This window comes from Polypterus senegalus, chromosome 11 (assembly GCF_016835505.1).
Source record: "Polypterus senegalus isolate Bchr_013 chromosome 11, ASM1683550v1, whole genome shotgun sequence".
NCBI classification, from domain to species: domain Eukaryota; kingdom Metazoa; phylum Chordata; class Cladistia; order Polypteriformes; family Polypteridae; genus Polypterus; species Polypterus senegalus.
Window position 1 is genome coordinate 70,111,810 of NC_053164.1, and position 15,460 is coordinate 70,127,269.

General features: G+C 34.7%; 1 protein-coding gene across 1 annotated transcript; it reads right to left on the reverse strand.

Annotated features, from left to right (window-relative positions):
* Positions 1 to 1,391: 1,391 nt before the first annotated feature.
* Positions 1,392 to 9,682, reverse strand: LOC120539163 (60S ribosomal protein L5-like). Its single transcript, XM_039768975.1, has 7 exons — positions 9,576 to 9,682; positions 7,916 to 7,985; positions 6,374 to 6,624; positions 5,889 to 6,091; positions 3,058 to 3,235; positions 2,616 to 2,704; positions 1,392 to 1,576 (listed from the first exon to the last, which is right to left on the reverse strand). The coding sequence occupies exons 1-7, from the start codon at positions 9,576 to 9,578 to the stop codon at positions 1,474 to 1,476; spliced, it is 897 nt and encodes a 298-aa protein (XP_039624909.1). The 5' UTR covers positions 9,579 to 9,682; the 3' UTR covers positions 1,392 to 1,473.
* Between the last annotated feature and the right edge of the window lie 5,778 nt (positions 9,683 to 15,460).

Here is a 15,460-nt window from a genome sequence, read left to right on the forward strand (position 1 = left end):
ATATTGCTTGTGATTTTTAAAGGGGAAGTAAGTAGAACTTTGCTTACAGTTTTATGAATCTAATATTTTTTGTGTATACACACATTTCTAGTTTTGTCTATACACCATGTTTTAGTGTGTATTCTATGCACGGTGTTACACATAAGGCCCGTGGTCTCTGGCACTCATAAGCAACCCCATTGTCTAATACTGCCTCCACACTTTACTGTATTTATGGTATTAGGCAGGTGATAAACAGCTCCTGGTCTTTGCCGGACTGTGTGCTTGGAGTTCTGTCCAAAGAAATTCAACTTTTGTCTCGTCATACCACAGGATCTTTTTCTTCATGCCTCAAGAGTCCTTTACATGTTATTCCTCAAACTCCAAGTGGGAGTTACCATCTATAACTTAAACACCTATTTGATTAAATCCTTTAGAGATAGTCAACCTTCTAACAGGTTCTCCCATCTCAACAGAGGACTTCAGAAGCTCTGTTAGAGTAATCATATATACACAATTAAAGCAGGATGAACCTGAGCACAATTTTCATATTTACATGAATGAGAGATTTCAGGTTTTCATTATTGATAAATCTGCAAACCTTTCTGAAAAAATGTTTTCACTTTGTCATTTTAGGTTATTGAGTGAAGATTGATGGGCAAACATGTCAAAATTATACATTTAAAATGAAATCACACATATTGTACAATATATGAATGGTCTGAACACTTTTTGAACCCACAATTCATTTTAGCTTGAACTGTACTGTGATGAAGTGTGTGATGTGTTTCCTTCCCATGCCTTCATTAAAAAGTGTCCTGCAAATGTCCATGGGGACTACTATGTGGTCTTGCTTCAAACATTAATAAGATTAGCTTTTTTTATGGCAAATGTACATACTGGTTATATTATGCTACTTATCTGTTTTGTTGGTCATGCACAGTAAATCTGTGTTATTATATATTTAATCTGTTGTTTAAACGCCATCATATTATGACAGGAACATTGTTCTGAAGCTGTCCATAAAGAATGGTATGTATATGATATAGTTATTAACTTCATGCCAGGGAGTACTGGTAGCCAATCAAGCAGTTCTTCCACAACTTATTCAGGAAAAATATTAATCACCTTAATGCCCTTGATATTTATAGACCATACACACAGCATTGATATGATTGTCCAGATGTCATTCATACAAGTGTTCTTGGTACTACTACTATTGATTCTTTCCACAATTCATTTTATATATCAAGGAATGTTAGACATATCAGTATGCCCCTCACTTTAAATGAAATGTCATTAACACATTTGGACCCAACTTCCACAACTGTTTTTTGTTTATATTTCAAACATAATAACTGGTACATGGTATTATCCCCTACTTTAAAAAAAAATACTACACATATGCAATGTTGTAGTTGTCATTCAAATTTTTCTTTATTGTAGCTGTCAAATGACATTTTAGCTTTCTGTTGTCATGGGTGTAAACCCAGGTTACTCATTTTCAGCAATTAGTTTTTGCGCCCGTAGAAAGCTGGCCTTCTTTTGTGCGATACGATCCTTGCGCTGGGCTAGAGACATCTTGGCCCGATTCCAGCTACACAAAATAATATACGAAAAAGACAGTAATAAGAAATGGGGAAAAATGTAAACATCAACAGTTATGGTCCAGTCTAAATTTATTTAAATAATATGCTAATGACCTAAGAGAATTCAACATATTAAATAATGTAATGTTATTGAATTAAAAGTTTACGTTTACTTTTGAAACTAACAGGATTATTTTACTAAAACACTAAAATATGAAATAATGACTATCAATCAGGAATATTACCAAAGTTAAGGCTGCTATTACTCTATTAAAATAACTTTTCTAGAATGAATGATACTATGCAAATTAAATATATTTAATTTCCAATGCCAGCACAATGATGTTGGTATGTTTGGCTTGCACTTTTTCTTACCAAAAAGTCAAATCTAGTATTTCATCAGATGTTATATAAGAATCATTTTAATATTTTAATGTGCAGCAAAACAAAATATTGGACTGAAGATCAGTAACGAATCCTTTTTTTCCAAGCAAACCATAATCAGATGATGAACCATGCCACCAATTCACGTTAAATGTGAAAAACTGTTATTGCATGTATTCTAAGTAGATTTATATACAATTTTACATATTACGGTGGCTTCCATAAAGTAAGATTTTTTGTATCTATAAACTATCAACTTTACAATGGAAAACAGCTTAAATGGTTACTAAATGAACTGTGTAGTGTGTTTCTTTCAGTCATTTTTATACCTAGTTTGAAAAAAATCAAAATCACCTGTACTAGTTGTATACAGTACGGATGTCAAGTAGTAAATCTGATATTAGGAATCAATATTTACATGTTAAAGAGAACAAAAAGATGCTTTCTTAATCTGAATCCACCTACATTTTTAGAATTAAACCCAGATGTGATCAGAATAATCTGATTTATCCCTATACCTTTCCCCTCCTTATTTATGTAGTTAAAAGCTTGTTACTATAACTACTGTAACCAGTTATCCTTTGTTAAATATGATATCTCATTGTATTTAAAGGCATATCCTATTAACTTTTGGGCATCCCTGAGTCACAACCTTTCACTTACCGTTTCACCTTAACCTCCTTTGGTTGAGCCTTCTGGTGTGCAGGGTCAGCTCTAATTGCAGCATGAGCAGCTTTGTACATTTCTTCAACCTACAGTAGTGAAATAAAACAGCAATAACTCAACAGAAGTGGCAGCTTGTAGATATTCCTTAATTGTGTTAAGATGAAAAATGACCATGCTGTTGCTGTTCTTTTGCAAAGGAAATACACCAATGCACAGAAGGAGTTCAAATAAGCATTACATAAATACAGTAGTCATCATATATACTGTAATGTGCGAGTCAAATTAACTTAGATAGATACTTTATTAATCCCAAGGGGAAATTCACATAATCCAGCAGCAGTATACTGATACAAAAAACAATATTATAATATTTACAGAATCCAAGGGTCAGTTTCTTCTACCTGACTATAAAGTTTCAGACTTTTTCATGATGTCGCACCTTTTCTGGAGTAATACCATTCTTCAGGTAGCGTGAGAACTGCCGGTGATAAGCTTCACTGTCACTTTCCTGCAGCAGGGTCATGTACTCAGAAATATTAAGGCCAAAAATGTTTCGTCGATGCATTTCTGCACTGAATTCCTTACTCTCATTGTCATACCCTGGAAAACGTTTCATACTGGCAATAAAGAAAAACAAGACATACTAAATAGAAAAACAGTTTTTATCCCGTCAGTGTTTTCTCAGTTTTTCACATTATTTAGTGAATGCCACTTTTCACCTACTAATTACTATAAATGAAGCCTGATTCTGTTCTTTTTCCATTATGAGCTATGACATTTCTAACTACAGTTGGTTCTAGCTATATATGTGGAACCTGTGCTGGCCTAGTAACTATTCAGTGAGGCCATGGTGATGTCATGGTCACTTACTGGTTATAGAGAGTGTTGCCATGCAAAGAAGTCTTTACCTGGAACTTTATTTTTTAAGCCTCATAATATGACACTTTATTTACATTTTTTGGCCTGCTGCAATATGGTGTATTATGTATACTGAACTCAAAACAAAGTTCAAATGTTTATTGACTGTATTCAACATGACTTTAAAACTTCAGTCTCTTTGAAATCACTGCACAAAGGAAAATATCAAAGAAGCTATGAGAGTTGAGCACTGCACATATTGTAAATCAGTAATGAGAAAAAATTTAAACTCAATCAAAAATATAAAAATCAGCAAAATTAGTACTAAGGACAATTTTAATATGTGGGTAAACTAAGTCATTATGTTTCACTTAGGTTTGACACAATCAATGTAGTAGTAACAACTTCTTTATAGTTTATACTCATAATGGAAAACATCCAGAACCAGGCGGTTGACTTTATTCTAACTCCTAACAATTGTGGAAAACCACCCAAATAACACCTTTGTAAATTACAATGATTTCAAACTCATCAATGCAATATCACACACCTTTGCACACTTGAATGTAGTGTCAATTTTCCAAAAAAAACAAAAAAAACCTTGTTTTGGTTTATTGATTTTTTTTTTACAGCATGCTACCATTTGCTAAAATAATGTTTGTCATATACAGTTAGAAATATTTGACTTCTCTCATTTAAATGCACAATTTTCCATAACAATTTCTTCCTAATCACAGTGTAAATATGCTTAATTATATGTGATTTTTGTGATTATTAATCACCATTTGCTAAAATAATGTTTGTCATATACAGTTAGAAATATTTGACATCTCTCATTTAAATGCACAATTTTCCATAACAATTTCTTCCTAATCACAGTGTAAATATGCTTAATTATATGTGATTTTTGTGATTATTAATCATATATACATTTTTAATTACCAACTCTCTATAATTATTAATTTACTCTAAAGGAAAAATGCAGATTACTTTCGCCCACTGAGTAGAACTGAGAGTAGCATCAATAGTTTGGGACTGTTTTAAAGGTCTTGCTACATATTATTGTAGGATACTAGGGGGTTCCCCCCTTGCTCACTTTCCTTGCCAGCCACCCTGCGTCTCTGCCATTCAAATTGTGAAAAGGGGGGCTGAATGCACCCCAAGGAGACACAGTCGCTCCTCCGAAACCCCCACTTAAATGATGATACAATGGGAAACTGTTTTTTTTTTTTACCTCCTCTTTGCTTGATCAGCTGCTGGCTTGTTGCTGCTGCTGTGCCGTGTGATATGCATCTCGTGCGGTGGTTGGAACATTCAAAAGCCTGTACAGCATCTGTCCACTCTTTCTCTTTTATTTCCGACCCCAGGCGTGGTTAAATCTTTTGGCACAAAGTCCCGTCTTGCAAGACCTTGATATTTTTTAGTTCACAATTTTTAAAAACGGAATAAGAATCTGAAAATCTAACAACATCACATTATAGTTCGATAAATTCTGAAAAGAATGATACCAAACATATATATATGTAGGTTTTAAAATAAGCCCGACTTAAAGCATGACATAAAAAGCTCACTGTTGCACTTTTAGGCTTAGGATTTTATATATATATACTCTTACATACTAGCATTGTAAATCTGGTGTTTACTTAGTTTATGTTGTACTTTGTTTATAAACATTCCTCAGTTGATAAAGCACTGCAAGAAATGTGTGACGTACCCATAATATTAAATTAACAATTATAAGTCTTTGTATGGAGCTAAAATGAGTACCAGTTGAGAGGTATTAACGCTACCCAACGTGCCACTAGACAGCCCACCAAGTATATGATGATGAAATGTCAGTAATTCTGGCAAATGTCAGCAAAAATACAAAATCAAAAGATAATTAAGATAGCAACTTCGGCGCTCAATGACAGTACAACAGAAAGATATTAGGCATGATAGAAAATGCATTCTAGTGCAATGAAAGTCTTTGTATTTGTATTTTTATATGCATATGCAGTACTGCTCACTGCAGATTTATATGCCAGAGTCAAAACTGTTTACCAGTTAAGTGAAGATCAAGACGATTTGTCAGTCTAGGCACTAAGATTCAGTTTGTAAAGTCAAGATTTTATATATTTCAAATTACCATTTAGGGTGGTAATTAAATACAAGACTGAAGATGGTTTTAGCCAGGAAGCTGATGTTCACATTCACTTTGTGCAACTGCTACCTTGGGAGTTCAGTGTTTTATCCCATCCAGACTAAACTATATCTTACTATAGCCTTTTTTTATATAAATGTTTTCTTCACTTTTGTTGCTGTTTACACCACAATTTATCCATGTGCTACTTGAAATTAATGATAAAAGACAATACAAATAAAATAAATGCAGGGTGTTAGAACAATTAAAACTGACAAAGATAATTATACCTGTGAGGAACAGATAGCCCCCCATCCACAGCCCCCTTCAGCACGCCAAATACTTTGTTCCCAGTGGATGTCCTTGCAAGCCCAGCATCCAGAAAGCAGGTGAAAGCTCCTGGTTTACCATCAATGCTCTCAACATTGTACTCATCCCCAGAGATATCCAATTGTCCTTCGTAGACTCCATCGAGTCCAAAGCATTTTAAGAGCTGAAAGAAATTGACAATTCCAGGATCCCAAGGTTTAAAAATATGTTTAACAAATTGGTCATATATAGAAGGTGGGCACTGGGCATCAAAAAAAAAACAAACAAAATCCTCACCTACTCCAATTGAAATGTAGCCCCTCATCCAAATACAGAAAATGTAATTTTGTTCAATAATCCCCAACACAAATTACAAGACTACAATTGATTTTGTATAAAATATTCTGGTCAGTAATCACTTAACACAGCTATTATAGCATTCAGCCTGTTAGCAAAATCCACTCACCCTGCGTGCCAAAAGAAGGCCAGTGCAGTATGCCGCAGCATAGTTTGTCAGCCCGACTGTCACGCCATACTTCGGGAGCTCATGAGAGTATGCAGCACACACAATCACATCCCCTGAAATTTGGGCGTACGCTATCTGTGCAGTGATGTCCCGGTTAGACAAACGTGTAATCAAGCGGTACTTGGGAGTGTTATATTTGTTCTTGTCTTGAATCACCAAGCGGCGACGTGCAAAGTAATCAGTTTTTCCTTCTGTGAAAAGAAAATTGAAAGGAAAGTGTCAACCTTCACAAAAATGTTTGGCCTAATTATGTAACAATCACTGGTCTTAAGCCTCAATACTCATTGAATATGGCTTCCCATGATTCCAACTCCACTTTATACTAATTTGGCAAAACTCTCACTGACACTCAAATCCATTGTTCTGCTTTCAAGAAGATAAAACCAGACAATAATATTTGAATATTCTATATTGTAGTTGAAAAATATTGATAAGCATCACTGCTGTTAGAACATGTCCTTTACAAGGCTTTATTGAGCATGGTAGATTTAAAGAATACATTTTTAGTGTTTACATAGTATTGAAAAAACTGACATCTTGAGTGAGACTGGAAATGCTACAAAGTCAAGGATAACCTTGATATATGAGGTAACACTGTGGAGCATTTATTAGTACACAGTATTACTGCCTTATGACTCAAGGTTATGGATCTGTGTCTGGATTGTTTTTCTTTCATTTTCCTCTTGAAGACTTAAATATTAGGTTAATTGGTGGCCCAAAATTAGGTAGTATAGGTGATGTACATGAGCAATCTTGTGCGCTCTTCCCTATCCACAGCTGAACCTGTGTCACAGCTGATGCTTTTGGGATCGACTCTGATGCCACCATACTATTTTAGATTAAAAAGACTCAAAAAATGAATGAATGGATAAATTAACATATATGTGGTTAGTGGTTTTTGCGTATCACTGTTGGCACTGTATGAATACATTCCAAAAACAGATATTTAGAGTTATTCTATATACTACCAAAATGAAAGTAGTCACTTTAGATATTTTCACCTCAGTGTTTCTTAATGTGACTATATAATGTCATGTCACTTTTCAAAAGAAATCTGAATACAGTATATTATAGATTAATACTTTAGACATTAACATGTAATTTAGAATTTAGTTCACAATATTACATTTTCTATTTCCCTAAAGCTCAGCTACAGTTATGACAATATTAGTAGCAGTAATAATATAACACATATGATTTGAAGTAGGGAATACTTTAGAAAACTTAAGAAAAATTAAAATTAAAATTAAGAAGCAATAAAGCTGTACTGTACAGCTACTGTTGCTACTGATCAGTAATACTGTAGAGCAGCCAGAGATTGTAATCAGCATAGTGATACACAAACATATTGTCAAAAAACATCATCTAAATCAGTATTTCCTAAATATATGTTAGTATGAGCAAAATTCAACAGGTCTAGAAAGTTGCAGTTTTGCTGCTCTGAATTTACATTAAAGTTGACTTTGTTAATTGCACACCTACCTCTCCTTCTTCTGAACTTCACCTGGTACCGTTTGAAGTATGCCTTGTCCTTAACCACTTTAACAAACCCCTGAGAAAAATTTAACAAGACAGTAGTCAGCTGCAGCCGTACAGAGGTTTCAACATGAAACAGAGCACAGACGTTCAGAGAACAGTTTGTACAGTATGACTGTGGATTGCAAAATGCATAAAAACCCATCACAACAATTTACAATCATTAATTATCCTGACAGCATGTGTGAGGAAACAAGAAAAATAAGAGCAAATACAGACAAGTGGAGACCATACAAATTGTACACAGCTAATAATCAAACAAAGACTCAAATACTATGAGGCAAAAATGCAGTTTGGGGAGCAACAAGCTAAATACTGAAAAGAATCCTGGTCGAGAATATCAGTGATCACTGGTCCAAACACTGGCATCATTTAATGTTATTAATCAACAATTCATCATTTGTGCTAGTGACATCAAAAGGAAATTATAATTATGTAAGAATCGCATCCATACTCCACACTGAAAGATGAAAGAGGTCCAAGAGAGAAATGTTACTAATTTTCAATGAGTTCACAAAGAATGCCATATCAAGAATAACAAAAGGTAAAACATTTAATTGTAAAAGATGTAATCCATAAATAGTAATTTGGTTGCTGGAGCTTGCCTCAGTACCTTTTAGCTGGAAAGCAAGAACCAAGTTTGGGAAGGTCACTTGTATATTACAGAGCACCATCACTCACACACCCACAATCTAACTAGGCTACTTAAAAGTCCACTATCAGCCATACCTGCATGTCTTTCAGGTGTGATATTAAAATACATTATACTGGCTTTGCAAATCACTGGGGAGAAACTGGAAGCTACTGTATATATAGACACAGCCCAGGCCAGAACTGAAAACTTAAAGCCAGGATTGCTAAATTATACAGCAGATGCATTAAGTCAATCCTTAGTAGTAAATACATTTTTTCTAGTAATATTCTATTTTTTTAATAAATAAAAATAAACTATGCTTCCCAGTATATTATAAAGTACATTTAAAGTAACCTTGATATTAATGGATAAGATCTTAAGAAAAAAAAACACAGGAGATTGTAAATTCCCATTTACATTAAACTACAGCATGTTGGAAAATGCCTTTCAACATCACAAAAGAATTGTAAATTGTTAACTAATTGTATTGTTCTGAGATACACTAACAAATAACTGGGTCAAGTATGCCTTCTGGATGCTTATATTGCACAAGTGATTATTATTTTGCATGTATTTTCCTTTATCATTTATACTGGGGTTTGATCGAGAAATATTTCGTTTTTAGCAGCTGTAAGATCATTACAGTCACCCATATCTGATTTTGATAGTCTGTTTCCTTCTATTCCAATCTTAAATGCTTGCATTATATTTTGTAAATCGCGTTTATGGTGTGCTTGATACTAAAAGAAGTAAAAACAAATGCCTGCCTTCGGTGTCCGGAATTTTACTGTACAGTACTGTCAAGTGACAACACACGAGGTGGTTTGGATTACTGGCCCTTTAAGAGACGGGCGCTACGGTCAGTGAGTTTATCTATCCGACAATTATCTTCGCCATCCCCGTTTCTTTTGTCGCAGTAGAAACAGCTGCTTATGGATTGATCAGGAGGCATGTGATTTCTTTGTCTCTCACCATGTTTAGGTGTCCAATTTGGTTTTATTCCGGGAGATCCAGGTAGCGAATTTCAGCTCCGGGCCTTTAACAGGCGGAAAAGACCGACCACCTAGCGCATGCGCATAATAGTCTTCCAGCCCAGCGTCCATGACGGGGTAATGCTCGCGCATGCGTAATGTTGCGTTGTTGGCGAAGTTCTGGTTGCGGTTAAAACACATGCTGTTTATGTTAAATTATTATTGCAAAGCTCTGTTTAAAGGTTTACTCTTAGTAGTAATGTATTGTGATATTAAGGACAATTTTTTTGTAACGGTAAAAGTTCATTTTAGGTTTGAGCACGTTCAGATAGCTAGCTAGCTGGTCCTAATCCTTTTAATATTTGCAGCATCACAAAGGATACTCACTTCATTTAAGAGGTTTATCTGCTGCCACTGCTGAAAAATTGCAAGCTATTGTAATTGTTATCATCATATGGTAATTCCTGTTATAGATATCTGCAACTACAGTTTGCTGATTCAAAATTTGACATTTAGATGTGCTGGTTGACAGAGCTTCCCTCTCCATCCAAACCACTGACACCCCTTACTGTCTTTAAGAAGCATTTGAAGTCTCTTTTGTTCAGAGAACATCTTTCTAATTGATAATGCTTTAAATGCTATGTTCTTTACAGGTATGAAAGATTAACTATAGTATGTTTTTCTTTATTTGGTTTAGAGGTCTTCACTTGTGACGGTCAGTTTTGTAACATTGTTCTGTAAAATTTGTTTCAGAACTGTACCCCCAATCTGATGTTACTAGATTATTTTGACCAGTTTTTTAAGTCGCTTTGGATAAACGCATCTGATAAATATGTAAATGTAAATATAAATTTCACATTAGAACATCTCACAGATTCCATTATACAGAACATTATTTATTTAGTAGACAGAATCCTTTTATTTGTTATTGCCCAGAAAGAAGAATAATGTGCAAGATTCTCAACCATTAACTCATTAAAGGATTAGAAAACCTTGTCACTTTAGCCTTCTCTCACGTCTAAATATTAAATAATTCACAATTACTCATTTACATTAAAAATGTTTTTCCCAAGCCATATTGTCAGAAAAAACATTACCTTATGCTGTTTTGATTTGATATACTTTATTAATCTCTGAGGAAAATGTGCCTTTTTGCATGAACGTTTGAACTTGAACTTGGACTTTATTGCCAGGCAACATAGTTGTTAAGAATTTCTCTTGGTGTTACATCCATACACATTATAAAGTAAATAAAATTAAACTACACAATATACAATACCTGACACTATCATAACATTATGTAAAGTAGTAGTGAAAAATGTATTACACAAATACATTACAAAAATAGTAAAGTAGGATTGCACTCCCAGCCAGTAATATCTTTATTTATAATATGCTACCATGGCTGTCTGTTTGTCTGTCCAGGATTTTAATGATGATTGACCTCCAAGGCTATTTCTGTTTTTATTTTTATTTTATGCTATTGTAGAATCAACTCTCAGCATTGGCGAATGCGTATGGGTGTGGTTTTAATCCCTACCACCTTCCCCTTCCTGTTCATATCTTAAATCATTCTTGAGGCATATTGAAGACTTCAGTGCCAGCTTAAGTGAAAAATTCAAGAAAATGTACTAAGTAATTACATCTCAAACACTGACTTAATCAGTTTTAATGCGAAAAGATACAGATGAAAGAAGAGTAGAAGCAGGCCGCTAGGGTGGAGAAAAGAAGTGCTGCACAGAAAGTACCAAGCACATCAACCTCTGAGCAAATGAATGCTAAACATACAGACAAAGAGTATGAAAACTAGGAATGCTCAAGTCAAGTGTATTCACTGCACGTTATCGTGCAGTGCACTGTTACTGGTATCCTTATAATAAGACCACAAAATAAGAAAATAAAAATAATTTAGATTGGATACAGGAGTTTAGAAATTAGGAACAGACAGTAATGAATCAGAGGCTGTATTTAACTATAGTGACTGCTGTAGGAAAGAAACTATTTATACTGTATATCTCATAGGTCTTGTTTTTAGTGACCACTAATGTTTCCTCAATGGTAGCAATTGAAAGACATGGTTACCCAGGCAAGTGTAGTGTTTAATTATATTTCCAGCACTTTTTGTGACCCATGATCTATTTTAAATGTTTTAAGTTGGATGAGAAAAAAACATATTTTACAGAGCTTCTTTGATAACAGTTATGTTTTTATTCCAGTTAAAATTTTGAGTGATAGTTATGGCAAGAAATGTAAACAATTCCATCCTGTTTATAATGTCATAATTTATAACTATACTAGGAGCCCCCTGCTCACTTTGCTCGCCAACCCCTCGTCCTGAGATACGCGCCAGCCACTTCGAATCTCTGCCACTCGCATATGTGGATTTCACTTTCACCAAACAACAAATCTTTTAATTCTCACAGATACGCATCTTCATTGGGAAGAAACACTACTTTTCCCTGATGGCAACACGAATTAGACGATCTACAAGTCTCTGACTTAAAGTTTAAATCTGAACCATATATTCAATCTCTTTTTGCTGTTCCATTATTTCACTGAGTAATAATTTCCATTTGTTTGCACTAATGCGATCTTTACTATCATTTTTTTCAGACTTTTGAATTTTCGTACTTCCATTATCCTTCCATTACTTCCATTACCTCTAACCTGCTCTGCAGGATTTTGAACTCCTTTTATGATGTTCTACTTTGTCATCTACTCTTTGTCTTTTATATCTGGCCCCGGGCATGGTTAAATCTCTTAGCACAAAGTTTCATCTCACGGGATGTGAAAGTGTCTCTCTTCAAAAGCAGGATTGCAGGATAAAAAGTCTTGTCTCCAAAGATTTTATTATTATAATATAGAGAAATGGCTGGTAGTTTGTTTCAGACTTAACAGAGAACTGTGGCTTGCTTCTGTATCCCTCGTAATCTTAGACAGTTTGATGATGTAGATTATCTTTGTGGATGCCATACCAACCATTACCTTATCCTTCATTTTGCTGAAAATAATTGTTTATGACCTTGGTAATGTGTTTTAGGTTATTTTACTACTGCAGAATGTCTTTGGGACTGATCAGATGCCTCTATGATGCTATTTTGTAAAATATGAGAAACACTCCTTATTCCTCTGCATTAAGGATTCCATTAAGTATAATCAGATCACCATATCTGTTTGCATGTAGTCCCAAACCTGCAAGAAACCTTTGCTGTGCTTCGCTTCACTGTTGGCTGCATACACTTAATCATGTAGTGTTCTCCAGCTCATCTACAGGCAAACTGCCTCCTGCATAAGCCAAAAAATTTTAACTTAACAGTCCACACCACTTGTCACCCCAGTTCTTGTGTTTATGTGCATATGTGAGAGTTTTGGTTATGTATGCACTTCAAACAAAGGTCAAGTGTTCCATAAAGACTACTTCTGACAAGACTTGTCTAGACGGAAGTATCAGTGGTGATTCCTAACTACCGTTGTGTGAGTGTGAGTGTTTCTGGGAAAGATTAAACACCCTGTCCAGAGCTGGTTCCTGCCTTGTGCCTGATGCTTTTGAGATAGGCCCTAACTCCTGTTACCTTGAATTGGATTAAATGTGTTTGAGAGTGTTATTTTACAAAATTAAGTCAGAAGTGATCAAAATATTAAGTCTTTTGCGCCTAATAACCCAATCAATCATGCCTTCCACTGTACAGAATCCTGTTTTTTGAAACTTTATGCAAATGTTTCTAACCAAACATTGCATTGTTGGTGAGCCGCTGACCTCAGTCACCTATTAATCAAAGTATATTTGTTCAAAAATGGATTTAAAAGAGACAATTACTTGACTAGTTAAAGACCATTCTCTTTTTCCCCCAATGAACTACTTTGTAACATTGGCTGTGATATGATGAATCACTAGACCGTGGTTTCTGAAGTCATTCTACTGGCACAGACATTATTTACATTATTCATGAGGATGAGCCAACTAACAAACATGTGGGTGTCATCACGACACACATAAAAGTGTATCTCTTTTGGTCATATGTCACTTACTAACCAAACTTTGTCGTGCTTTTACCACTATTGTTCTAATTATTGAGGAACAACCTCAATAGTCATGATAAACCCTGCATATAAGAAAGTAGTAATCTAACCACACTTGGTACCCTTTTATTATTTCAATCACTCTAAATAAAAGACAAAGTATAGAAAATATAAAAGCAATATGGTATTTATTAATGTATAAAAATTCCAAATAGAAAATGAAAACAGAACTCAAATTTTATATATAAACAATCTTAGGAAAGCTTGCTGAAAACCAGAAACATCAAGCAGTGGATGTTGTCCTGGACAGCCTTTGATTTAGCGATGAATATTATTCACAGGTTACGTTTTCTGATGCCCAGATGAAATGGTCACACGTGTCTTGATCTCTGACATCGCTTCTTCTGTCGGGGTTCTGTCGCAATGCCCATTTTGATTCCTCAGTCAAGCCATATTTATGTTAAAATGCACATGTGATGTTTCTGGACAAGCAACATTGTACAAATTTGATTGTCTAACCCAGGGGTAGGCAAAGTCATTCATGGAGGGCTGCAGTGGCTGCAGGTTTTTGTTCCAATCCAATTGCTTAATAAGAAGCACTTATTGCTCAAGTAACACCTCTGCATCATTTCATTTGTTTATCTCATTAAGACTTTGAACATGTTTTGTTTATTTTAGTCTTAAATAGCTGTATTCTCGGTTTTTAATTGCACTTTATTATCAATAAAACAATGTACATGCAAATACTGTCTAACTTCTACCAAAAACGACAAGGAGCTTTCTTCCTAAACCTTATATGGTTCAAAAATAATATATGATCACAGGAGCACACCAGGGCTGATCTTGGAAGATCTTAAGTGCATTTTTGTTTGTTTTTGTTTATTGTGTTACTATAAAACAGAGACACTATTAGATAAATTTTACATATGTACAATTAGACTCTCCAAATGGATCCTATCATTTATATCTTCTGCATGCACTGCATTATTTAACTGTACAACTACATTAGTAGGTTTGAAGTCTCAACAAAACATTGTGTTAAATATAGCTATTGCTCTGTTAAGGCTTTTCAGCTCCAATTACTTTAAAGTTTTTGGTACTAATTGTTTCCTTATATTTTTCTTTAATATGTTTATAAAGAAATGTAAAATTGTACAGAATGTGTTATGTATTTTTAGAATATGCATTCAATAAAATTGCATATAATAAAAATGCAATAAAAATAAAAACCTCTAGAGTTAGAGGTTTGCTGACTTAGAATTGGTACTTTTTATAACTAATGATTTGAACTGCATGGAACACACCTTGTTTACCTATATTTATTCTTATATCTTTTCCTTTAACCAGCAATTGCTTCGTCCAGGGTATGACGTTCGTTAATCTACATCCAGCCCTGCAAGCAGGTCCTCCAACTCACAGGAAAACCTTGAGGGCGGGTGGCAGGATTGGCACTCCAGACAGTGGAAAAAAAAAACCTCTCACTGCCCCAGTGTTATGCTGAGGTGTCACCCACTGCCCTCGGTACGGGTCCCAGTCCAGGTGGTTCGTCGTGTAAGGTTGTGCGGCAACGCGCGATCAGTGCACGCTCCCAACCTTTTCCCTTTGTCTCTAGCTAACAAAAAAGACCAATTGTGACGACTTGCTTAACTTAAATCCAACTTATTAATAATTCTTGACATTTTCGATACAGTATAGCAATAAATCTTTTACCACTTTGTAATCAATATCAGATGAGTTTAAACGACAGTGAAACTAAGAATGCTGTAATATCTGATATACCGTACTAAGAAAAGAATGACAATGACAAAAAAGTGGTAACGAATGACATAAATTTAATGTCATTATTTTCAATGGATAGTTTAGTTT

Bases quoted from the DNA above. Each gene is read 5' to 3' on its own strand.
- LOC120539163 (XM_039768975.1), bottom strand. The intron at 3,236-5,888 runs GTATAATTATCT...CTTTATTGCCAG, and splicing joins GGGCTATCTGTTCCTCACAG to TATGAAACGTTTTCCAGGGT. The intron at 1,577-2,615 runs GTAAGTGAAAGG...TATTTTGTGTAG, and splicing joins AAGGAGGTTAAGGTGAAACG to CTGGAATCGGGCCAAGATGT.